At 26.9% G+C, this 27,601-nt stretch overlaps 1 protein-coding gene across 1 annotated transcript in view; it reads right to left on the reverse strand.

Annotated features, from left to right (window-relative positions):
* Positions 1–5,276: 5,276 nt before the first annotated feature.
* Positions 5,277–27,601, reverse strand: part of LOC135929297 (geranylgeranyl transferase type-2 subunit beta-like) — a 31,408-nt gene continuing 9,083 nt past the window's right edge. Inside the window, exons 5-9 of the mRNA XM_065465814.1 lie at positions 27,310–27,479; positions 22,920–23,031; positions 22,783–22,871; positions 14,637–14,711; positions 5,277–5,647 (exon numbers count right to left, since the gene is read on the reverse strand). Of these exons, the coding sequence (XP_065321886.1) occupies positions 5,498–5,647; positions 14,637–14,711; positions 22,783–22,871; positions 22,920–23,031; positions 27,310–27,479 (596 nt within the window). The 3' untranslated portion in view covers positions 5,277–5,497. The remainder of the gene's footprint in view (positions 5,648–14,636; positions 14,712–22,782; positions 22,872–22,919; positions 23,032–27,309; positions 27,480–27,601) is intronic.

The following is a 27,601-nucleotide window of genomic DNA, read 5'->3' on the forward strand; positions in this document are numbered from 1 at the left end:
GGTCCGGCCGGGCTTAGGGCCGGGCCTGCAGGTCTCTGATTATTATAATAATAATTTTTGAATATTATATATTTGAAAATATATGTTTGTATCTAAGAAATGTAAATTTTCATATGGAACTCATAACAACAAAAAACCTATAGTACTGAATGAATTTAATAATGTGCTCAATTTGAATGAATGCATTTAAATATACATTGTTTGCGTTTTGAAACGCTGCGTTGCAACGTTCAATTTGTGCGCACTATAAATCTATCTAGCACACTTATTATTTGAATTTTTTTAAATTTAATTTATATAAATTAATTTATAATTAATTTTTTTTTAAAAAAATGTCTATAACCATTTTAAAATGATTCTAGAATTTTAGAATTTTCAAATTTTTCAAATTTTACAAACCAACTTAAATAAATGTTATCTAATAAATTATATCTGTTTATTTTAAAATGGTAGAATTTATAATTTGAAAGAACAAATGAAAATTAGTGACATTTAAAAAAATTTAATATCTATATTTAGATTGTTCTAAAATTATATATTTTGAACTTCTCACAATGCTAAAGTCAAATAATAAACTTAACCCTTCATTGGACAGATTAAAAAATACCAGAATTTTAAATATTTTTAACATATAATATCTAAACTATAATTTAGTTTAACAGATATTTTAAATGTTGAGCTACTAAAAATTTTTACAAATAATAAATTTACGCAACTGATAGAGATCATCTTAACCCCCTTAAACCTAAAATTATACCTAGAATTTAGACTCACTTTGTAAAAGATTTACATGAAAAAATTATAAATTTGAGAAGCGAATCAAAAATTATCCTTCCAATATTTTTATTTTTAACCCATTAGACCCGCCATATAAATTATTATACTTATTTAGGCTTCGGGTTGGCTTGCTGGTTTGTATATATTAAATTTTTTTAGGTCTCTATAATGCGGATACACTAATTTAAATAATTTTTACTGGAACCTCATATTCAATGACAAAGACTTGGTAATTGATAGCATCACTTAAGTGTATAGAAGAGATTCAAAGTAAATTTGATTAATTATTATATATATTTAGATATTATTATTTGTAAGCATATATTTTCGTTATTATTTTGAATCTAAAAAATAATAAAGAAAGATAATATAAGATCTTCTCCTCCGATCCACTCGATTATTCCCTATCCCTTGCGAGTCTTCCCTTCTGATCCCGTCGCTTTCTATCCCGTCTCTACGATTACTTTTCTACGATTCTGTCCCTACCGATCTCTTCCCGTTAATATTCTTCCGATCCACTTGGTCCCGATACCTTAATTTTCCAACTCTCCCATTCTTTGCTCTTTCCGTTCCATCATGTCTATTCCTGTTCTGTCCAGTTCGGTACCTTCTATAATCCTACTTTCAAGTGAAAAAATATAAAACATAGAGTAGGGTAAATATTTTAACGAGAAGTAGAATAGAAGAAAAGAAAAACAAAAAAAATAAGAGAAATAAAGAAAAGAAAAAAAATAAAAGAATGAAAATATAAGATATGATATGATAAGATATTTTCCTCTTGTCCAGTTAAGTACTTTCCATAACCCAACTTTCGAATGAAAAAAATAGAAAATATAAAGGATAAATATTTTAAATAGAAGTAGAATAGAAGAAAATAAAAAAAAAAATAAAGAAAAGAAAAAAAATAAAAAAATATAGAAAAAGAAAAAAAAGATATGATAAGAAAGAAATGAAAGAAAGAAAATATTAGATAAGATACGATAATAAGATATTATATATATGAAATTTATAGCATTGAAAATTTAAATAAGTTCCGAAACAATTTTTTTTAATGGCTCCTTAATATCCCCTTGAACTAAAATAAATTTTTGATTTTCCCCTGAACGATTTCTTTTATAATTCTATTAAGTAATGCATAGATTTAATTTTATTATTTAAAAACTTAAATTATATTTTAACTGTGTCAGTTTGCAATCAAATTCTGTGTTAAAAATAGAATATCAATATCACTCACTAAATATTAATTTAGCATTAACAGTTGAAGCTTAATTAACTTTTATTATTTAAATTATTAGATAAGCCTAATTAAATAAATATAATCATTTATTAATTGAAAGTTAACAAATTTAATACTGTAATTAGCCGAGTTCAAAATCACTAATCAATTATATTATTCATTTTTAAATTTAATTTCTATGCCTCTTCCTAAAAATATTTTCAAGGTCCAAAAAGTAGACATAGAGTTTATAATCCTCTATTATATAGTTATAAAATATTAGGCAAAATGCCACTTTTACAAACGTATTTAACAGTTACAGCTAATATTTAAATAAATTTTACCAATAAATGCTTTTGATAATAAATATAAGTAAGAATTTGCATACAATTCTTTAATGCCATCTATTTATTTAAAATATTATTAGAAATTTAACAACTTATTATTCATTTCACAATGGATGTACTAAATTAGATATCTTTTTTTTCTTTTTTTACGTGTTTTTTTTTTCGTTGAAAAACAGTTTTGAGTTAAATTTTTAATACAAGTATATTTTTAATATACTACAAACTTCTATTTTTTAAGATATAATATACCAACTAGAGGTGGTGCGACATATAAAATTTTTTAATTGTTTTCATCACATCACTCTGGTCCTTATTTTCTAGTTACTAAATGATTCATTTCGGACATGGCATCTTCACTGTGTAAAACTTATGGCTTCAATGTATTTGCGTAATTATTTCTTCTAAAGATTTTTATTGTTTTCGTTTTATTAATTTATCTAACATAATAAATTCTGAGTTACATCATGAGTGACATGCTATGACTACAAATTAACCAGTATCTATTATTTGTGTGGCTATGTAATTCAAAGTTATTACAATAGCTGCTGATAGCATATTTTAGACAAGCAATAATGGTCAACTCTGTAGTAGTGTTGTTAAACGGCACATTTTGAGCCGATTTTTAAAAACGGCTAACTCAATATTTTAGCCTGAAGAATATAGCGTAAGCCATGAGATTCGCTATTAGATGTCCAAACCTTTGTTCCTTCTACAAACAAAATCTTCAGGTTTGAGTTATATTATTCTGGATGAAATAGTGAGTTAGCGGTACTTAAAAATCGGCTCAAAACGAGCCGTTTAACAACACTACTGTGTAGTCGTTTGTATATCATTAAAAATGAAAGATAATCTTTTAGAAATTTAATATCTCACAACAATTTTCTCGGTTTATTTAGCTTCCATCATGTCATCTAAAAGGAAACTCTAACCACCATATAGTTTTATGATTTGTATTGGTCGTTTATATTTTTTTCTTCAAGAATTGTTCATTTGGTTAGGCCTGTTATTAGATCATTCTATAAAACATTATCTAAAATGGTAACAGAAAGTTATATTAGTTTCATGATTTTTGTCATTGAAGTTGATAAGAATTATATTGCCTTATGTGGTTTTTGAAAACCATTATCAATTAAGGCATATGTATGAATTAAAACCTTTTTTATTACTTGTAATTCTTTAGACGCAAAATTTTTTTTATATCAGCAATCAAAAATATTTTATACTGTAATAAATAGATTTTGTATTAAAAAAAAATGTCTTGTATTGTTTTAATTATTTATGTTAGTTTATTTTGTATGCATAATAAATAAATGACAAAATATGAAATTCAGAATATAGAGTTAGCAAATTTTAAAAAGTATAATATATTAATATAAAATCCGGCCGAGTCCCGCAAATTGAGGTGGGGGGGGGGGAAGGTATGGGAAATGAAGTCCCATTTTTTAGTTGAGCGCCCTAAGATTGTAAAAGCTAGCGACGTCCTTGATATAAAGCTCATGAGAAAATTATTTTTTTTGATATTAACAGATTTTATTTTTAAACTTAATTGATAAAATAAAGAAATCTTCGCTTGATAAATTATATCCTTATGTTTAAATTGAGCTAAATCCCTACTAATTCCTCTCAATACCGATGTCGAATATTCTATTTTAGACATGACTTTTCCCCCTTTACAAATAAATATAAGTTAAGATTATTTTTTATTCAAGGATGGCACAGGTGTGTAAATTTATCCAGAGCGCTCTTTCAAAAGAATTCCACACACATTAATTAGGAAAATATACAGGTACATAGTATAGCTAAACTATCTTATATATTTCGGAAACAAAGCCCAGCAAGGAAACAGACGAAAGAAGTTTACAGACAATAGAGATGAGAATGTTAGGATAGCTGGGGTTTAAATAAGGATAGAACATGAAATACAAATATGATAGGGGGAGTATCCAATAAAACAAAGATTTATGAACAGTTAGGATATATGATAAAAACTATATAGGAAACAAGGTTACGTTTAGAAGTGATTGGTAAACGAAAAAGAAGATCAAAACTCCAATGGGCCCACAAGGTTTAAGCCAATGTGGTAAAAATAAAATAAAATGGATTCTATGAACATATAAAGTGGAAGGAGATATATTGAAGGAAATTACCATCCAAAAAAGTGAGAAGTTTTTATCTTAAAAATAAACAAGAGCAAATTTTTGATTAAAAGCTTTATATAACATGAGTCGTTTTAAAGTGGCTCTAAGCTGAACCAATCAAAACGGCCACGGCTAATTACCCGTTTTATCGACTAATTAGTAGACTAAGTAAGCCAATAAAAAATAAGCTAAATCTAGCCGATTCCCATTATATATTTCACCGAATATTTTCGGATATTATTCTGAACCGGGGAAGAAAGAAACATTTAATTAAATTAAATTTATCAATTTAAAATATATAATTGTGTATAAAAAAAAGTGAAATAATTTTCTTTAAATAATTAAGGGGGGGGGGGGGGTGAGTAAACAAATTTTTATTCTAAAAAAGCAAATTGGAAGAGAGGGATGGGGCTAAATGGTCATACTATTGAGCCATAAATCTAAACCCCATATGATTAGAATGACGTTCTTGGGTAAAAGGCTCTGGTGAATGATTAAAATTTTTTTAATAAGTAATAGTTTATTAAGGTGTGTTGTCAATGACAATTGGCTAATAAATATACGGTTATTTGATAGAGGGTAACAATACTTAAAATCATAAGTATTATTGCGAACATATTATTTACAAATTTTAAAATGGAAAAAAAGAAAAGAATTATAATTAAAAAACGAATTAAATCACAATTTCTAATTTTAACTTTTCATTTAGGTTTGATAAAAATATAATAGTTTAATAAAAATATTTAATACATTGAACGTTAAAAGTAAAACATATATACGTAATTTAAAAAAATATATATTAAAAATGTCATGTAAACTATAAAATCTATATAAAAAACTGTATAATAAAAAAAATAAAATAATTAATTATTATAGTTTCTAAATTCGTGTTTAAAATATAAAAGAACAAGATTTTTAAAAAAAATAAACTATAAGGAGAAAATATTATACATGGTTAATTGTGTTCCAAAAAAGGAACCATAATTATATCGAAAAAATTTTATTTTTATAACGAGAATTTAAGTAGGCGGTAATGTTTGATATTGAAGGTGAGAAGGCAATATATGCTGTGGCAAGCAAAATATCGGATTTATTGGTAATATATTGCGGGGATACGTGCCTAATAAAGATAATCCGGATATACCAAAAACTGTGTGGAAAGGGTCGGGCTACAAATAAAGAAACATTTTTTAAAATTTTTATAAGTGTGAATTGATCAAATTTTAAATTTATTTCTAAATCAATTATCAAAATCTAACTGTTAAAAATGACGTTCAAACTGTAAGATATCAAGTTATAATTTTATTAGTAGAAAGTATATCATAATTTATTTCCTCCAGGGTATAAAAACGAATGGTATCCAAAACAATCAAAAATATTTTAAAAAATAGAATGAATTTAATATTCAATTAAAACGCATTACTGTTACTAGTTCTCCCCATTACAAATTGAATTCGTCTCAATAAACGTAGTAAGCGTTTTGATATTACTTTTTTAAATACGTCGTTATTTTGTATTTATCTATTAGTGATCTACAATATCGAGTTTTTTTTGGTCTGAGCCCGTCCGTGGGTAGGTAGAAAAACATTTGTATCAGAGCCCGGCTCTGAGGCCCATTAAAAAATTGAGTTTATAATCAAACTCAAAATATTTATTTTATTCTCTATTTTTTATTTATTAAAAAAATATGATTAGAAAATGATTAGTAAATATTTCTCACCTGATTTTTTATTAAACTTTTCTTATATTTAAAAAAATTTAAATAATGGTTATATTCAATTCAGGGTTAGAAAATGAAAGATTTCAAATCAAAATATCATTAAATTTTCAATCTAGGCTATGTCCAAAACATCAAAAAATTAAATTCACAAACTTTAATGAAAATGAATAAATAAGCTATCTTAAATATAAAACATGCTCAAAATATAATTCTAGAAAATTTTATAAATTTAACATACGATTTCATTAAAATTTGCAAAAGTTTTAAACTTTTGGCATTATTTTAAAATAGGATTGGACATGGCCTTAAAATTATCAAAACATTACTTATAAATCACCTGACATTTTATTACAAATACCTTATGGATATTATTTAAACTGATTTTAAGTAATTTAATAAATGAAAATTTAGTGGCCTTCCCTAAAAATTTCCATTCAATTTATTTGATTTTATATATTATAACGCAAATTTATAGATAAAGTATTTTATCATAATATTTAAAAAGAAAAACTAATTTTCCAGTTTTCTAGTTAGTCTGTTTCTAAATTTTAATTAACGTAGACGAAAGGAGGCAAACATTCTTTCCGTAGAATCTGTTACACCAAAGAATTGACTGGATATTATAATTATTTCTGTATTATCGACAGAAATCTTTTTATATTAGGATCTCCAAAAATTCGAGTTAATATGGAAGGAGAAACCACTATTTGACTAAACGTTTATGATTTGGTTTAGTGTACAATATTAATACCAGTTGTGCCAGTCATTGTTCAACACTATGTTCAGTGATTATTTTGAAACAAATCCAAGGTTTTGTGATTCAAATTAGTTTTAAAAGATCTTTGATGGTAAAATTTATAACTTTTTGTTAAATTAATTTGCCAATTTCTATATATGGTATTTACCATTAGACTTTATATCTTTAAATGACTAGAGTATTCAATATAAAAAACATCTGAATTAACGTATTCTCTAAATAAGAATTCATACCAATAGTATTCCTCATTCTCAACATGTTTTAATCCGTAACTATGCAAGTAATTAAAATTCCTGTATTTTATAATAAGGCCTATCTTTTCAAAATGTGAATTTAATTTTGGTAATGAAATTTCCTTATTTAAATGAAGGTATTCCTTTTTACTATGAATAAAGAAATCACATGAATAAGATGGTATAAAATTTTATTATCCCCATTGTTCATAGCTTTGATCATATAAAATCCAACTGTAAAAAAATCTGCTTGCTTGATCTTTACTAAGCTGTCTGATACTACATCAATTTTTTCTGTAATATAATTCCTGCATGCCAACCAGAGGTCTTTCGTTTTCAACCCTTGCCCTTAGAGTCACAAATTCTTATTTTTATAATATTTTTGCTTCCAAAACGAATTTTTAATAAATTCTCGCTTTGAAAGCTCCTCGTTGTTCAGAGTCCTACGGTTATGAAAAATCATCTAAGGAGGGCATTCATACGTCTTTGAATCTTGAGTGTTCATAGGAGTTATCAAAACATTTGCTAAATTTAACAGATCCCAAGTTCTGCTCTCTACATAAAAGTTCCATCGCTTAAGAATATATCGCTCAATGCCTAATATCGTCTTTCAAAAGAAAAGTTTCAAATTCAGGTGAGGTAAATAGTGTACTATTATCTCAAACAATGTAACGTGGTAAACCAGATCTAGAAAATAGTTTCGAGACTATTGATTATACTCGCCGAATTAATGAGTAAAAATCGCAATTTTAACCGTGTGAATCAATTGCGTTTTGTATCTGCCCCTATTGGGCAAATCCTGGCTATGCCACTGATTGTGGCCGCATATCTATGAAGTAGAGTCTTATTTGGCATTTTATAAAAAAATATATAGTAGTGTCCATTTTCCTAAATTTATTTACATAATTTACACAAATATTCATAATATATTAATTATCGCGGTTTTCAATAAAAAATTATATAAATATTGAGTATCTCTTGTATATTATAGATACAAGATTGAAAAGTATTTGTATTCAAAAATTTGCCAAACCCTGCTTATGAAGTAACAGCCAGCATGAAACAATTGAGAGATACATACATGGATAAAATGTTTTAACTAACGACACATTGTAAAAAAAGTATATCGAAACCACCACTAATTTATGAATTAATTTTATTTGTAGTACGACAACTCTAATGTTTAATAAATATTGTAGTGTTTGAGAAGTAATGGAATCTGAATCAGTAATATTTTGAAATATAAAAATGACTTTTTATATGCTGGTTCTTTTATAGCCGAAACTTACAGTGAAGAGGGGGATATTTTTCACCAGATGTTAAAACAAAATAAAAGGATGTTATTATATTTTTATTTTAATCATACTTAATCATTAATCTATGTTAAAAAAATATTAAACAACTTTTTTAAATGTCACACTTAAAAATTTTTTTATAAAAAAATATAAAGTTTTGTCATCACATATTTTCATTTACTTAGTTAACGATATTTTATGTAGAATAATTTTAAAAATAATGATAAATTATTCATCTTAGTTTTTAGATCTTAGTCAAAATCTTTTATTTCTGAAAATAGTTTTTTTCTCTCACTTTATTTTTTCATATTTGAGACATAACTTTAATTTAATATATTCAATTCGTATAAACATTATATAATAAATTCGTAATTACATTAATACATGAATATTGATTACAGTGAAAGGGGGGATATTTACTACCAGATGTTAAAACAAAATAAAATGATACTATTATATTTTTATTTTAATCATACTTAAACATTAATCTATGTTAAAAAAATTTTAAACAACTTTTTTTTAAAAAAAAACTTTTTAAAAAATTTTTTTTCACATATCATTTACATAATTTAATATTTTTGTATATTTAATATTAATAAATTTTTCAATCTTATAATGTTTAATATAGACTACATTCTTTATAACTTTAATACATCTCCTTTACTCTCAAGTACTTCTGTAAATTATTCTTTGCCAATCTCAGATGGGAACGATATGGAAAATTATCAATCACATTCTAATATTTCTGCAAATAATAATTCTTTAGCAACTAATAATGAAAATATAAATCATTCTCAAATATCATCCATTCCTAAACCCAAAAGAACATACAATTGTTGGAACAAAGATAAAATTGAAATGGTAATGAAAATATTAGCAATGCCAGAGGAAGAAGAGATGAAGGTTAAGGACATTGCTAAATTTGTTAATATGTCGAAGGCATCAATACATAAAATAAAACGGGATACATTCTCAGAAATTATTGGTGAGCCCTTAAAGGAATTCTCGCTTAAACAAAGGGGGAGAAAAATTAAAGACACAGCAAATATTGAAAGGCAAATTATGGATTTGCTAATCGACAATAATACCTTCACGGTGAAGGATATAATTGAGAATTTGCCCTCTGGTTCTCCAAAAAATATTGGAACTATAAGGAAATATATTAATATTTAATGGTAGTTCATAGTCATAAATTGCTTGCTTAATATAGTACCTATTTAATTAAAATATTAAAAAATTTTAATCGTATATTATATAATTAGATTACTTTAGTCAATAGGTAGTCCACGATAGCCCAGCTCCAAATATTGTTGCATATGATTATAAAAATTTGTAAAATCATAAGGAATAAATTGATGCATAATTTGATTAATATTTGTTATTATGTGCTCCCTTGTGCTTGGTCTGGGAATTAATGACCTATATTTGTTTTTGAAGACCCCGAAAAAATTTTCAATTGGGTTCAATTGTGGTGAATATGGGGGTAGATACTCTATTCTCTCTTTAAAGGCATCAATTAGATGACTTTTATGTATAGAAGCATTATCCATAACTAAGACGGCATCTGGTGGTAACATACTAATAATCTCCATTAACAAATTTCGGAATAATATACCATTATATGATCCTTCGATGATTTTAAAATGTATAACTCCACAAATTCCTATAGTGCAAAGTACACTTACATTTTTCCCTTTTGAGGATGGAACCTTTATTGTTGGTCTCACATTGAGTGGTGCCCAAGCATAGACAGGTACAACATAAAAATTGATGCCTGTTTCGTCGAGAAAATAGAGTCTTTCTCTGGAGATTTTCAGCAATTTGCGGCAATACACCTGCCGAATATTGATAGCTCCTGGTGTATTCCTGCGATCCGGTTCTTTCCCAGCTCTTTTTTTGGACCGATGTTTTTGATATATTTCCTTATGGTTCCAATATTTTTTGGCGAACCAGAAGGCAAATTCTCAATTATATCCTTCACCGTGAAGGTATTATTGTCCATTAGCAAATCCATAACTTGCCTTTCAATGTTTGCTGTGTCTTTTATTTTTCTCCCTCTTTGTTTAAGAGAGAATTCCTTTAAAGGCTCACCAATAATTTCTGGGAATGTATCCCTTTTTATTTTATGTATTGAGGCCTTCGACATATTAACAAATTTAGCAATGTCCTTAATCTTCATCTGTTCTTCCTCTGGCATTGCTAAAATTTTCATTACCATTTCAATTTTATCTTTGTTCCAACAATTGTATGTTCTTTTGGGTTTAGGAATGGAGGATACTTGAGAATGATTTATATTTTCATTAATAGTTGCTAAAGAATTATTATTTGCAGAAATGCTAGAATGTGATTGATAATTTTCCATATCATTCCCATCTGAGATTGGCAAAGAATAATTTACAGAAGTACTTGGGAGTAAAGGAGAGTTATTAAAATTATAAAGTAAGTAGTCTATATTAAACATTATATATGTAAAGATTGAAAAATTAATTAATATTAAATTAAATATACAAAAATATTAAATTATGTAAATGATATGTGAAAAAATATGTTTTTTTATGTTAAAAAAGTTTTTTTAATTATAAACTTCAAGTGCGGCATTTTTTGAAAAAGTTGTTTAATATTTTTTTAACATAGATTAATGTTTAAGTATCATTAAAATAAAAATATAATAACATCCTTTTATTTTGTTTTAACATCTGGTGAAAAATATCCGCCTCTTCACTGTAATATGTTAATCTCTTTAACAAAGTGATAAAAAGTATATTCAAATTATAAAATAAAAACTTAAACAATGTTAAGATAATACTTAAGAAATATGATAAAAAAAAACTATTCAAATTATGCTTATGTACAATAATAAACTTTTGAACGTTAATATAATATAATATATCATATTCAAATATAACACTATCCTTCACCTGGCGAAAATTTTCCGGTGCTTTTCAGTTTCGTTAGGTAAGGTGAAGACTTTTCTTTTATTTCATATGTTCATTCGTTATTATTCCGTTGTAGGTAATTGATTCTCGGTTCAGAGCTCAATACACTTTCCCTTATATTTTCCTGGTTAGTCGTAATATCTTTATATGCGATAAATCTATTCCGTAAGTGATTAAAATGTCTTTTCCCTATAGCTTAAGGCATTGTCAATATAAGTCGTTGGACTCGATCTCTTATTTATCCGGGTAACCAACTGGGTTGATTATTTGGTCTCTGAAATTCTTTATCCATACCGTATCTTTATCTTGAAACGTTTTTAGTTCCTCATTATTAAGTTATATTTAAACCCTTCATGTATTAATTTCGAAAAGGGTCCTAAAAAACTCCCGTCTTAATAATAATGATGCTGGAGTAACTTGCTGCATGTGGAGATTTGCGATACGCGAATAAAATACTGTTAATACATAAAAGTCATAGAAAATTAACTTATAAATTTTTTTAATAAAAACAAAAAACTACTTCTAAAGATTTTTTACAAAAATAACTTGGAATTATAAGTAAAATTTGGTTGTAAATTCAGTTTGAGTATTCTCAAAAAATCTTCATTTTAAAAAATTTTCAGAATCTTTGAAGATTTTTTTTGAGCAATTATACTCTGCCTTTTTTAAACATGCTTTTGGATAATAATAGTGTAGAATCTAGCTACTAAATGTTTTCCTATATATTTTATATAAAAATATAATGGAAATAAACATTAAATGAATAATGATCTGTAATCTCAAACACTACTCATGAAATTTATAACTCACCCCCAAATATAGATGATAAGAATATAGGAAATATCATTAAAATAATCTTTTATAAAGGTACTATATATTTTAATGAATTTTGATTCATAAAAATTTAAGTCTAAGATTATTTGATTTGTTGCTATAAGAAATTCCTACTGAGTACTGAGATATACCAAACGAATGTTTATAATCATGCATCTTTCTCAAATTTGGAAATATGTGATGCCTACTTTTATGGTAAAATTTTTAATATTATTTTCATTTTTTATATAGCCATAAACCAAATTTTTGATTCTTCCGCAATTATATAGAGGATAAAATTATGGTTCACCCGTCATTCTCGACGGGATTTATGCTTGTATATATATAATCAATATTTTTATTATCCTCATTAAAAATATCATCAAAAAACCTAGAACACAAGATGTTCTCATTTTGTTAGGTAATTAAAATGTTCAGAATGAAGATATGTTTTATCATTGTGTTCTTCTCTTGTTTCAACCACATTTATTAACAAAAAAATGGCAGACTGACAGAATATCAGTATCTTGATTTTTCATCTATGTAAAATACTCTTGATATAATTTAAATACTTCGGGAACTTGTTCTATAATTTCTATATCAAGCGTACCCTCTTAATTTCATTTCGATTTTACAATTTAAATAAATAAAAGCACGAAATGAAAGGAATAGAATAAATTTAATTTTCAAAATATATCCTTATCACAAAATAAATTTGTATTTTTTTTTATAAAATGGATGTATCAAGCATACTTAATATTTGTTATAGAAATATAGCCCTAAACTAAAGCTATTTGTTTTTATAAACATGGGCTCAGATTAGAATCATGTATAAACTCAGGTAAACCCATTATAAAATTTTGAACAATATTGTTGAAATTGAATAGTACCATAAAATTTTACATCTTGCCTTGCTCAGTCAATAATTAATTTCTCATAACTTGTCTATAATTGCTAACTGTAATGTATGAGCTGCACATCTAATGTTATAAACCTATGGAGTTATATCTTACAATTGGCCCAGATCCACCATTTCTTTATTTAATTTAGCAATAATTAGAATCTTGAAATCACTGAAAAAACCTATGGCAATAATTGATTGTAAGATGCATATCGATTTACGATATGCTGGATCGATTGTTAAAATTGAAAGCTTTTTATATGAACTCTGTTACAACATTGGAAGTTATCTAGAGGAAACAGAATGGGATTCAATAGCTAATATAACTGAAGTTTTTTTGAAACCACTTAAGATGACAACCTTGAGACTATAATCGGAGCAAAAGGGCCTCTCCAATTTTTATGGTATTTGGGTAAAATGCCGTTTAGAATTGTAAAAAATAGATAATAATTTTTCCAATGAGGTATTAGGGCATACGAGATTTAAAGAGGAAACTTATTTAAATATTAATAATCTATATACCTCACTACAGTAGCGTCATTAGGGGGGGGGGGATCGCACAAAAAAGATAATTTTAAAAATTTTAGCTAAAAAAGTTCATTTAAAAAAAATATTTTTGAGCCCACTGAGATTGTAAAGGCTAGTGACGCTCTTGCCTCACTATATTTAGCCCAAGTATCTGATCTTATTAACAATTTATCAGGAAGAGGGTGTTAAGGTTAATTTAACGAAATTGTGAGAAAAACATTAAACATTAAATTATTGAATGCATCAACATTATCTGAATGATGATTTTGAAAAATTGGAAAAAGAAAATTAACACAGCATCAAAATATTTGCATATATCAATTAAAAAAAGATGCAAATATTTTTAGATTTCTGGGAAGATAATAGCTTAATTAATCTATTATTCATAAATCGAAACCTGAAGGCCGACCCAGCCCGGGTACAATGACCGGAATGTATCTTAATTTTTTAAATATACCCGGGCCGGGTCTAAAATAAATTTTTTTAAATACCCGGGTTGGTAAATAAAATTTTTAAAAACCGGGCCATGCCGGAAATTATTTTTTTAAAAAAATACGGGCGCGGTGGTTCAAATGGTATCTCTGTAGGTATCTGAAATAAATAAAAGAATGGCTAAATAAGTAGCGAATTTTGGATGTACCTACGTGAAAAGGTAGCGGAGCTATTAAATAGCTACTTATTTTACATAAAAAAATTAGGGTCCGTTACCTATCGTTACTTAAAAATGTAGCGCGATACTTCTAATAGTTACTTTAGCAGCATTGTAAATTACATATAATTATATCTTGATATTTTACAGTGTCGCGAGGGCGAATAATTGGATAAAAAAAAATTTTTTTGTATATTCAAAAAAATCTAAAGTTTTCTTTTCACTTTGAATTCCCCTTGCCCTAGTTATAACTATATTCTTTTTTTTTTACCAATCTTCTTTCTAATAATTTTTTACTATTTAAATCTAATTCATTTTTTTGTTACCATATCCCTAGGCCTGTCGGTGAAACCGCCGAGTTCGACATCTTGGCAAGCCAGTATAAATCTTTCCAATTTATTCTATAAAAAAATACGTGTTTTATCATAATAAATAATGAGAACATGATAACAACAAATCATCATACAAGTTCAAATAAAAACTAATTTAAATGTACTTTTATTTTTAAAATGGTCAAAGTTTAATTATATCATGCCATTTATTAAGACGTAAGACTCAGGTCGTCATTATAATGGTCATAACATATATGGTCAGGAATGGGTTTCTATTATACTTTTTTATTTTTAGCACGTTCATCCCTCTTCACGACTAACTTTTTTCGACTCCCTTATATCAGGAATGACCCCAAATAAATTTACAAATGGATATGGGCAATAAGCATAATTTCCATGTTTAAAATCATGAATACTTTATATATATTCATTATTATTTTGTCCCCCAATTTCAGGAACATCTGCTAAGGGGTGGGGGCGCAAGATCGTCTTTGAAATTGGAGCGGGGTAGGAGTTGTCCTTGTCAAGGCGCTATCGGCATTTGGATAAAATTGGAGGTGGAAGGGTATGGAGTAGTTTTGATTCGGATTTACTTTTTATGCTAATTTTAATTAGGTAGGGGGAAGTAGGAGGTAACATTATCATTGACTTTGGGGGGTGTAAAAATCAAGGCCGATTCCTGATATCTAAGCATCAAGTCAAGCATTCAGGAGCTTTGTCAGACTTTTTAAAAAGGTGCTAAAAAAATATAGATATAAATTTATCCTAAAGATGCATTAAAAAATATTACTCCGAATTTCGTATATCAATTAAATTACAGCTATAAAAATATATCGAGCATACGAATATAAATAGATACATTAATATAACTTAATTGCAGGGTAGATATAAAATAGTAATTTAGGCTTGATTAAATAAAAAAAATATACCACATTATATAATATTTTTTTTTAAATTGATATAAGTTGGCCAATCAAATTCAAATAAATGTTAAGCCAATATTAACTTTATTTTGTATATAATAGTAAAATAAGTCTATAATATTAATCTTATAATATTTTTGAATTCATTGACATTCAATAACTTATGTTTAGCTTTCCATGGCCGAGTGTTCTGATTCATATTCAAAATTATCTTTTTCTTTAATACTTTTAATCAATTTTCCAGTTGACGAGGTCTTCATTCGATTTCTGCTGTAGTAAGAATGGTAACTCAAATTGACCAATTTCTTTCTGAAGAAGAAGCAAAACTAGGAATTGTTAGTTAATGTCACTTCTCTGGCATGGCGGGCAAAGTTCATTCCACTAACTTGAAGTCTGAATTTAATTGTTTCTTATGGGAGTTACTTGCCCCATAATTTGCTATTAAACATGCCGCTTTTACTTCTGAAATTTATGATATAACTTAAAATATTTAGATTATAACCACCTTGTAAAATGGGTAATTCTTGTATATACATACTTTCATCAAATTCACTAGTAAAATACTCCCCTTGATATTGGAAAACCTAATAATAAGAAACATTGTGATCTGATGTATTTATATTGTTCTTATTTTTTCATACATATTTTTAATTTTTTTATACAGATTTTTTAGTCAAATAATCCTCCGCTCAATTGGTTGAATTTGACCGGTCAATTGACCGACTTGCCAACCCTTGATATAAGTAATAATTTAGGTGGTCCTGCGAGCCAACAGTCTTAACAGCCTTGTAAATACAAATGTGCATGTCAAATGAGCAATCAAGATTTTCGGCAGCCCCTTTCAATTTCGATGAAAAGTTGTAAGCTGGTTATATGTGTTTACATTAGATCATAAACAAAATTTTAGCGCATTATCAATTATATTAACGGAGATAATCTGAGTTAAAGGTCCATCCTTTTTTTGCTTTTTACTTATGTTAAATAACTAGTTTATCGAATGTTGAATATAATATTAATAGCTAAGTCAATAATTAAAAATTATGATGAAAACCTAAAAAAAATTTTTTTAAAAAAAATATGGGTCATCTTATGGTCAGTAGAAAATTTGATATTAATATATCGAAATGACTATGATCTCCAATTTTAATTTTTTTGGAAATATCATTCGTTTTACTATTTTTTTAAATAATTTCTTTAACAATTAGCTTAGCTGGACATCTATTTTAAAAAAATATTGCGATTTTTATATTTATAAAAATAGATGGCACTACATATAATAGTTTTAATATGTTAAAATTCAATTTTTTTATTGCTCAAAATTTTTTTAATGTATATATATATATCATACTATGTCGATTAAATGTATTATATATTTATTTGTAATTCAGATCACAGAATTTTTGAAATCTTCACAAATTTTGGCTAAGGTAGTTTATAAATTAATTAAAAGCCTGGCAAGCTTGTGAGATTTCTTCAGGAGATAATATATATATGTTCGACCGGTGAGAGTAGAAGGATTGACCAGCGAGTGAATATGAGATTTGGGAAATCATTTATCAGAGGAAATTTAAATGAAGCTGAAGGTCCACAAGGGTGAAAAATCGGATTTTTACTTCTACATTTGTATCATTTTTATCGATTATATATCCTAACCACCATTTGTCATCATATACGCATGTTATATATCCATTAATATTTTTAAATATAATTTTCTCAATTAAAAACGAAACTTGTTTTTATTATATTTTTTGGAATTTGAATATATTTTGGTTTTTAGCCTATTTTGATCAATGGAAATAACCCTGTCAATTTTTTGGGTCTCATGTATGGGCAGTGCAGAATTAAATCTTTTACGAAGGCTAATTGCCCTCCAATGTATTCTAGATTTGGTATATATGTATATTCAAATTGATTGGGGTTAGAATTTGATTTTTATTTGGCCTTTGAAGACGTTCTGGCAAATAATCTTGATAGTTCCTCGATATCATTACACGCATTTTTGCCGTGAAGAGTGGGGAAAAAATGCCATTCGGCTGAAATATTAAAATCATATTAATGAAGGCATATGTTTAAAAAAATTTTGCAATTCTTGTATTGTGACTAGTGCTGTAAACATTTCTATAAAAATCGAACGCGTTTGCGTTCAACGTTCATTGACCACGTTCCCTTTCAATAAAAAGGTAAAAAAATTTTAAGATTTAATTTAATATAAATAAATGTCTTATATGTTTTAACACAATATATTAACCATGTTAAAAAATAATAAGGTTTAATTTTGATAATATAATTATAAATATAATATAATATAGCGAATAAAAAATATCATTATTTATAAAAGATTTTTCTTGTTAATCTTTAATAACAATTGTTTTTCAAAATTTTCATCTGATAGACAGGAACACTTGGCAGTTAATACGGGATTAGCTATACTAAAAACGTGTACAGGGGCAGATGAGGGGATTGCGGTATTATACTTAATAAACAACTCTTTTAACATAGGGAATTTATTGAAAACATTTATTGTTCTGTCCTTTGCTTCAAAAAATTGAGATAAGTTATCCTCATCCAATCATCCTCGTCATAAAAGAGGGTATATCCATTCTTGCATTATCATTTCTAGCGTTTTCAATGCATTTTTTCAATCTATAAGTTTATTTTTTATAGGTTCGTTCTGTGGAAGTTTTATCCATGACCCTGGATGTATAATCGCAGAAAGAACATATTGATATTCTATGTTCAAATCTTTAAAAAAAATAAAAAATATGTAATTAATTTGATAGTGAGTTTAATACCTTTTATTAATCTCATTTAATACTGCGTCTATCAATGGTAACCATAGGCTTACTAAATTTTTTTAATTAAAATAATTATCGTTATTGTTGGGGTTAAATAGCTCAAATGCATTTTTTATTCAAATTTAATGATTTTACAGTTATATTATATAAAATAGAATAATTAATATTACAATCAAATGTCGTTTTAAACTGAAACTTGAAGATTTTGAAACTGATATAAAACTTTTTGGGCACATTTTACATTCGGTTGAATTAGTTCCTTCAATATAGGATGTTACTGTAAAATATTTATCATATTTGGGCCATGGTAATGTTAATTTATTTGATTTCGAATTTTCAGAATCAGATGATTATGACGAAATAATAATATCCATGCTTATCCTAGTCAAATTAAAATATAACAATAATATTTAAATTGATAAACTATAAGTGTTAAAAAAAAATTCTAATGTGAAAAAGGAAACGGACTAATATTAAATTTTTCAAATAAATAAAAATAAAAGTGTTTTTAAAATTGAACGTTAAATTCGAACGCGTTCGTCATAAAAGAGGAACGCGTTCGCGTTCAAAGTTCGTCAAAAATAAAAGGAACGCCGTTCATTATTTTTCGTTTACAACACAAATTGTGACGCGACTCCACCTGAAAAGTACATTATATTTTCTGGTTTAGAATCAAATTTAGCTGTTAAGAAATTAATCAATTTTTTTTGATAAAGGTGGACTGCACTAATATTAAGGTGAATATTTATAATAGGCTGCAAATGGATGTATATTAGCTTGCGCGTTGTCCCAATGAAATCCTTACATTTTATCTCGTAAAATAAATGAATAATTTTCAGAATAATCTAGAATTGTTAAAGAATTCCCCATCTTTTAAATTTTCTTTGGAATTCTTAAAAATAAAGTTTGTTGTTTAGCTATAAACGAGTGACGCAGTAAAATTTGAACTTTTTCTAATAGATAATCGATGAAATCATCAACGGATTTTATAATAGTTTCAAGATTTGCTCTATCCACCGTGATCCATTGTTTAAACGTGACATATTCTATATGATTTCTCTGAAACAATTGGTATAATTGGCTCTTAAGAGATACTTTGATATTGATACAATTTGTTAAATAACATTTTGGCTGAAAGGGATTACAAATAATTTGGGCCAAAAGATAGTTATAAGAATTTATACAGTATTCTTCTCCTGCTATTATTTCAGCTAATACATTTGTATTAATTTCATTCTGATGAATAGTGCAAACATAAACAGTGTGTGTTACTAGCTCCCAAGGTTGGGCAAATTTTCAGAAAATTGTATTCGGATACAGATACCTTATAAAATTTTGTATTTAAGATACAAGATACTTTAGAAAAATTTCAATAAGATATAAGATACTTGTATTTTTCAAAAAAAAAAGTATCTAAGATACAAGATACTTTTTTAAAAAACTTTAAATAGTCAAAATCAAAATGTATAAAGCTTTATCTTATCTATAATATAAATTTATAAAAAAATATTTAAAATAAATTGAAGAAAATAACAATTTATTATAAAAGATAATGCGATATTCCATTTGATAATTATATAATTAGTAAATAATAATAAATCAGCATTATTTTTTAATATTATTAATTTTTCGTTCAATCTTTGACGATTTTGGTCTATTAACCATATTAGCAAAGCTAAATAATCTTTCAACGGGGGCTGAGGAGGGTATTGTGTAATATTTAATAAATATTTCGTTTATATATTTATAACTATTTAACATATTTATACTCCGCCTGTCATCTTTCATATAATTTAGGACCTTTATTTCAATATCATTTATTGAATTATTAGAATTGGATGTGGTACTTTTAAGGCAAAAGTAATCATCATCTTCATCAATTGAAGATTTTGTTGAAGTATTAATTTCAATATTATTTTTAAAAACAATTAAAACTTTATATAATAACAAATCCTGAAGGTATTTTTTTTCTTTTTCACCATCAATCCAACGATTTTTAAAATAGGGATGAGAAATAGTTGCCAAAAATGCACTTTTAAAATTGTTATCAAAATCATATATATTTTTAAATCTTTTATTTAAATAATTTTCTATGGCAACAGCTAATGGTTTGCAAAATTGTAGATTGGTTTGAATTAATTTTGTAATTTTTTTAACGACATTTAAAATTGGAGCTGATTCTCCATAATAGCAGTTGATTTCACTCTGTATTTTGTCAATCGCTATAGCCAATGGGGCCATTATATTGCAATATTCTTCTAAATATTGAATTTCAATATCTCTTAATTTAGGAAATTCTAATTTTTGACATAATTTAGGAAGCTCGCCTTTAAATTTTAATAAACTATAAAGACTATCATACAAACTATTCCATCTAGTGCAACAAGGTGTAACTAATTTTTTTCCTAAAACTGCTTTGATAAGTTCTGAGTTTTAAGACTATTATTTGCATTCCATAGCTTAGTACATTTAGCTATTGCAGGATGATGAATTTTAGAAATGTTAGGAGAATCCTTAATAGCTCTCTCGACATCTGTTGTGGCAATTAGACTTATCGTATGGCACAAACAACGAATGTGTTGAGGCAATGTTATTGAGGCTTCTTTAGACCCTTAAATAAACAAATAAATAATTTTATTGAATAAAATTTTTTACTAAATTTACAATATCGTAATAAATTTTAAAGAAGTATTAAATAATACTTTCAATGATTTCGAATTCTATACATTCATCATCATTGATGTCAAAGTCATTCTCTACAGCTTCCATAGAATATCCAAACTCCTTGAAAGCTTTCTTAAAGTTAGAGCCGTTATCTGTAACAGTTGCTATAACTTTTTCGTCAATACCAAAGTCACGATGAATTTCTTTATTATGATCATCTTGAAGTACTTCAAAAAATTTGCCATTAAGTATGCTTAGTTTAAATTTATTGTTATAATTTTAGGTTGAAGAATCATCTGAAGACGAAGATAAACATATTATTCTATTTTCTTCTTCCATAATTTTAAAATAGACAGATATAAAACGATTCAAATATGGTAGTTCGAATTGTTAGCAAATTGCTATATGACGACCAACGTCATATATCAAAAATTATCTTAAAATATCTAAATTTTGATTAAATTTTTCATTTAAATCTTAAAACAATATCATTTTAAATTTTAATACTATTTAAATTAACCAATATAAATTTTTTTTAAAGTATCTGTATCTTTTTAAATACATAGTTGGTTAAGATACAAATACTTTTAAATAATATGTATCTTAGATACTAGATACAAGATACTTTTCAAAATTTTAAAAAAGAGTATCTTGTATCTTAGATACAAATATCCGCGCCCAACCCTGCTAGCTCCAACTAAAATACAGTTTATTGGCCTTAGTTCGGCAAATTTATTCATATATCCGGGCATTCTTCCTGCATCTTGAATATTTCTTTATGATCGATATGTCTTTTTCGAACTGTTCTTTCTCGCGTTTAACAGACGCATAATCTTTTATACCGGGCATGGGTTGGCTTATTTCACCGGAACTATAAATCCGGGACGAGCTTAAATGTTTGTTCGTTTAGTGTCGCAACTGCCTTACGTTTTGGGAATGAGAGAATTCCAAATTCTTTTATCACTATTTTAGATTTTTTCTTGCCATACATGATGTTAGGTCGAATTCCTTTTGAATTATCTCACGATAACTTCAACAATTTAAACATTTTATTAGTTTGAAATTATCTCGCACAAAAATTCTCTCATAAAGATTTGAAGTAGAGGTCCGCAATGTGGGCCTTAACCCGAAAGTCTGCCCGCCATTCTTAAAATTTTTTAACCAGCTAGCCTATGTTTTTTTTTAAAAAAAAAATCACCCGCCAGATTTTCCCGAAAAGGTTTGATTGGTTGGTTTGCCTAGCTTTTTATTAAATATTCAAAATTATCGCCCAATAATTTTTTAACCCGCTGGCCCACACGCCCATTGAAGGATCTTCTAAGAGCCCAGCTGTGGAAAATACACGGTTCCTATAACACGCCATCATGCTAGAACGAAATTCACAGAATCACTGAGTATCCGAGTACCTCAATATGTAACGCCCGAATAGTTACTTATGAATGTTTTAGATAGAGAACATATTTTTTTTATTAATGAAAGCCACATTTTAAAAAAAAAAAATCCAACTAAATAAAATATGAATACATTTTTTTTTTAAAAGGGATGCTAATTTTTGAAAAATAGGGTACCCGTCAATTTTTTAAAACACCCAAAGTAGATAGCTAACGTGCCTGCAAATATGGTATAAAAATTATAAATACGAGGAACCTTCGTTACATTTCGTAAAACAATTAACAAAGGAGTTTTAATATTTAATAATATTGAGCGAGATTATATTTTTGCCAGGTAATTTTAATTAAGCTACTAAATTTAATTTACTTTATTAATCCAAGACAGTTTTCCTATGATAGCTAAAGAAGCTAACACCCACCAGGAATAACAGACATCCGGAAATTTTTCGGGCCTTCCTTAAAAAATTTAAAAAAGTATTGGGTGATATAGAAAAAGTATTATACCGTTTAATCCGCCAGAAGGCAATTGTCTTTCACTTAGCCACCAACCTAATCTTTCGGTGTCTATAGAATGGAGATTTCCCGTCAAGGCCAAAACACCGAGACAACAATAAATCTTGGAATATTATTTTTATTTTATAAAATTTATCATTCATTCTTATATAATGTTTAAAACAAAAATAAAGAAACTTATAAAACTAAACTATATTATAAATATTTGATTTTCACGAATTATTAGAAGATATTATAAATATACATTATAAATGAATTTATAAATAAAAATTTTTCGATACGGGGTGTTTTAATGTTTTTTTAAAAATATGATAAAAATAGAGGGATGGCGAAATTAATGATTTTAAAATCGGAGGAAAACCGCCAAGCAAAAAAATAAGCAAAACCAGTAGTTCCTATATCCACCTAAGCTATGAATCCCTAAAAAAGGAGCGACATTTATAAAATTTGTTCACCCCCCCCCCTTTAAATTACATATTCAAAAATATAATTAAAGAGTCGTGAAAATAAAATATAACTAAAAATTCTGACATTTATTTCTTTCTTCAAAGTTGAGTTATATTTTTTAAAAAGTGAAGGTGATAATTTCTACTAAAAAATAGATTTAACCGGCTTAAAATAAAGCAATTATTTTTATATTTAAAGTGATAATAACAATATTTGAGATGAATGTATATTTTGAAAGCCGAAATCCAAACTCCGTCACTAAATTTTCAGAATGTAAAATTTAAAATAGAAATGCTGATCACAAACTTAAGAATGAAATAAGAATGAAATAAGAATGATCGATCAAAAAAGAGGCATTTTCGTGTAATCTTTTAAATCGAGTGAAACTTTGAATGATCAATTACACATGTTGTGAGCACCTATGCAACTTAACTTTTAAAGCTCTGACTCAATTGGTTCCGGAGATATGGCGGGTCAGAGATAAAAAATGGTATCCTTTCGAATTGGAAAAAAATCGATAATTACCCCATAATATAAATGATAGATATTTTGTGTTCTTTCCTCTCCGAAAAAGCTGGGGTGTGAACCCGAACCCCCGTATTTTGGCTTCAACTTTTTTAGATATCTCATCTGCTATTTCAAAAGTTTTAGATTTTCCTCTTGTATCTTTTCAAAGCTCTTATAACATTAATATTTAATTCCTTCTTCTTCAATATATTCTAAACTATTGATTAATGGCTCTATGATCTTTGTCTTCAATGTCTTTATTAAACAATCTCCCGCTTTGAATTTAATCTCAAAATCGAATTACCAACTAAAACTAACATGCAATCTCGGTGAAATCAAAAGTTCTTTATTGTCCTTTTTAAACAAATCTACCAACGGCTTATGATCCGTATATAATAAAAACTTTCGGCCTAATAAATACTCTCTACACTTGGTCAAACCAAACTTAACTGTTAATGCCATCTTTTCTATTGTTGAATAATTTTTTTCAGTAACAAAAATAAAATCCGCTTTGCTACCTTATCAATGTAACAAAGCTCCTTCTATATCTTCATTAATGCATCCACTGCTAAAATTATATAGTTTCTCGTTAAAACAATATCGGTTTCTCTGCCATCTTTATTTTCAATTTTTCGAAACTTTCCTTCTGTGATACTCCCAATTTTCAAGCTTTTTATTTTTCTTCAATAATTCATACAACCGTGTAGCAATTTGCGCAATATTTGGATAAACCTACGATAATAATTAATAGCTCCTAAAAACGCTTGTACTTCAGTTTTATTATTCGAAGGCTCTTATGTTCACTATCTTATCTATATTCTTTGCAATCGAACTGAAGATTTTATTGCTCATAGAAGGAACAAAGGTCCGACTCGTGGCTTAGGGTTATATTTTCATCTCCTTTTATTATATGTCCTAAATACTTTATTTCTCTTACTCCAAAAAAACACTCTTCTTTATATTAGCTCTTAAACCATTTTCTAATATTATGTCTAACATTTTAATTAGCAGCCATAGTTCTTTAAAATATCGGAGCAGATACTTTCAACCCAAATGGTAAACGACAAAATGCAAACAACCCTCTATGTGTTGTAATTGTTAACATTCTACTTGTATTCTCATTCACCTTAATCTGTAAATATGCATTAGAAAAATCTATCTTCGAAAAATATGTCACTCCTTTTAGATTTGCCAATAGTTATTCTAATCTCGGTAAAGGATACCTACCTGTGATAATCCAAGGATTTAATGAAATTCTATAATCTATGCATAACCTTAAGCTATTATCTGGTTTTCTTATGGGGACTAGTCGCCCATTCGCTATGCACTATTGGTCGTATTATACTTTCTTTTAACCATTTATTTAATTCCTTATCAATTTCTTCTATCCAAGAAAACGGTAATCTTCTTAATCCACAAAATTTAGCCTGGTAGTTTCTAATAACTTTATATCTACTTCAACATTTTTTTAGAGTACCTAATTCTTCTTTAAAAACTTCCTTGTACTGATCTAAAATATTCCTGCTTGAATTTCCTTTGAACAGTCTCTTCCGTAACTTTATTCTCAATTATCTGTTTGTCGATTTCGACTGGAGTTACCTCTAATAACTTTATATCTCTTAATGTATTATTCTCTTCTATCTTGTTTCTTTATCTATCAAAATTTCTGGAGTTTGATTTCTAAGTTTATTGAGAACTAAATCTGTTATTTTCTATCCTAGGTAACTTAACCTTATAAAATCATTCTTTATTATTCGCTATTTACCTTATAATTTCAGAAACGGTTTAAAAAAAGACCTATTGTCTTTATGTCACACCAACCTAAAATTGGCTCAATCTTTAACGTAGTTATCTATAAAGTTATATTTTTATTACTTCCAGGCAACCTTATCCTATAATAACCTAAAATTTTACAATGCTACCATCTTTGTCTGACTCTCATTTTTTTACAACAAATTCTTCTTCTGGCCATAATCTATCAAAATCTTTTACACTCATCAGGCTAATTTCAGCTCCTGTATACAATTAAAAACATATTTTTGCTCCATCTTTTTTTCTTAATTATCGGGAATCTATTTTTCTTTAAATCTTCTAATTCAATCTTTTGAACATCTTCACACATCGAATTATTTGTTCTAAATATTTCAAAATTTTTACTTTCTATCTTTATATCTCTCGTTTTATTAATATTTCTAATATTCACATTATTTATAATTAACAAAATTCAAAAATTTATTATTATCAAAAAAATTATCATTAAAATCTATATTTCTTTCTCTTAGTCAGTTCTTATACCTTTCTTGTTTGTGTGTCCTTCTTGACCACATGTATTAAACCTCACTACAAAATTGTTAACTCAACATTTTATTGCTACATGGCCATTCTTGCCACATCTCGCGCACTTTAAATCTTTGGTATATTCACACTGTCGCGACATGTGACCCGGCTGACCATAACTATAGCAACTTATCTGTCGTTAATTATCTATAGGTCTTAGCTTATCTTTATCTCTTATTAAAATTTTCAATTCTCGACTTTCTATCTTAATATATGCCTTTCTTCCTACTGTTATACCTAATATAAAAACTAAAATCATAAACACAAGAACTATTAACAATATGTTTTCTATTAACAAATTCCACATACTTATCTGTGTAATATACATTACGACTTACTTAACAAAAATTTAATTAAAAAAAGTTTAAATATTCTAACGAATATAATCGAATAAAGAAATATTACCAAAATTATTAATAATATATAGAATAAATATATATCATGAATTAATTTTACCTTAAATTTCTCGTGATTCCTTTCCTGGTTTAATTTTATTTTAAATTTTCCTCACTTCAACACCACTTTTGAGAGTTAAGTATATCAGAGTAGAATAATTTAAACAATTAAGATAAAATAACTTTATTTAATAGACAATTAAAATATAAAATACAGATATAAAAATTACAATTAAGATATAAAATTTTACAAAATTAAAAAGTGTTATTTCTTTACATTTTCTGTTTTTTTATGAGCATATCCTTAAAATAAATTGAGCACCCAAATCCATTTTTATAAGTTGCAGCGTGTTAACGAATGGTTTTTAAATGCATAAGTTAATTGTAGAATCAAATATTCACGTTAATATTTATGAAATGTGTATAGTGCTGTTTGTTTACAAACAAAATGTAAGTTTCTTTTTCAAGCGTGAATTAAAATGTGCATGCAGCATGTAATTCAGGGTTATGATTTATATATAAATGCAATAAAAATAAATAACTGCTCAAAAAACTTTGAGCAGGATCTGGGTAATCCTAGTACAATCCTATTCCTATTTGTGTAATTTAATGAAAAAAATACATATCTTTTAATTTTTTTCTTCTTAGTTTGATAATATTAGAAAAAATATTCTAAGGATCTTTTTTATTTTTACCTGACCAGCATGAGATTCCGAACCAGGCTTGCTACCAAAACCTTGGTCAAAATTATGACATTTTAATACGAAATTCACAATCTTGTCAATGTCTTCTTTTATGCAGTCCAATTTATCTAGAAGAGCTAAAGCAGCCAATGCACAGAAGGAAAATCTGGTATCAACTTCACCTAAAGAGATATATAGCAAAGAATTAATTATGTTAATTGAAAAATAAATGTTAAAAAAAAATTAATATTATCAAAATTTAAAAAGAAAAACATTTAATCAGATATAATAATATCAAATCAGC

This window comes from Gordionus sp. m RMFG-2023, chromosome 5 (assembly GCF_954871325.1).
Source record: "Gordionus sp. m RMFG-2023 chromosome 5, tfGorSpeb1-WG-v2, whole genome shotgun sequence".
In the NCBI taxonomy this organism is placed as follows: Eukaryota; Metazoa; Nematomorpha; class Gordioida; order Chordodea; family Parachordodidae; genus Gordionus; species Gordionus sp. m RMFG-2023.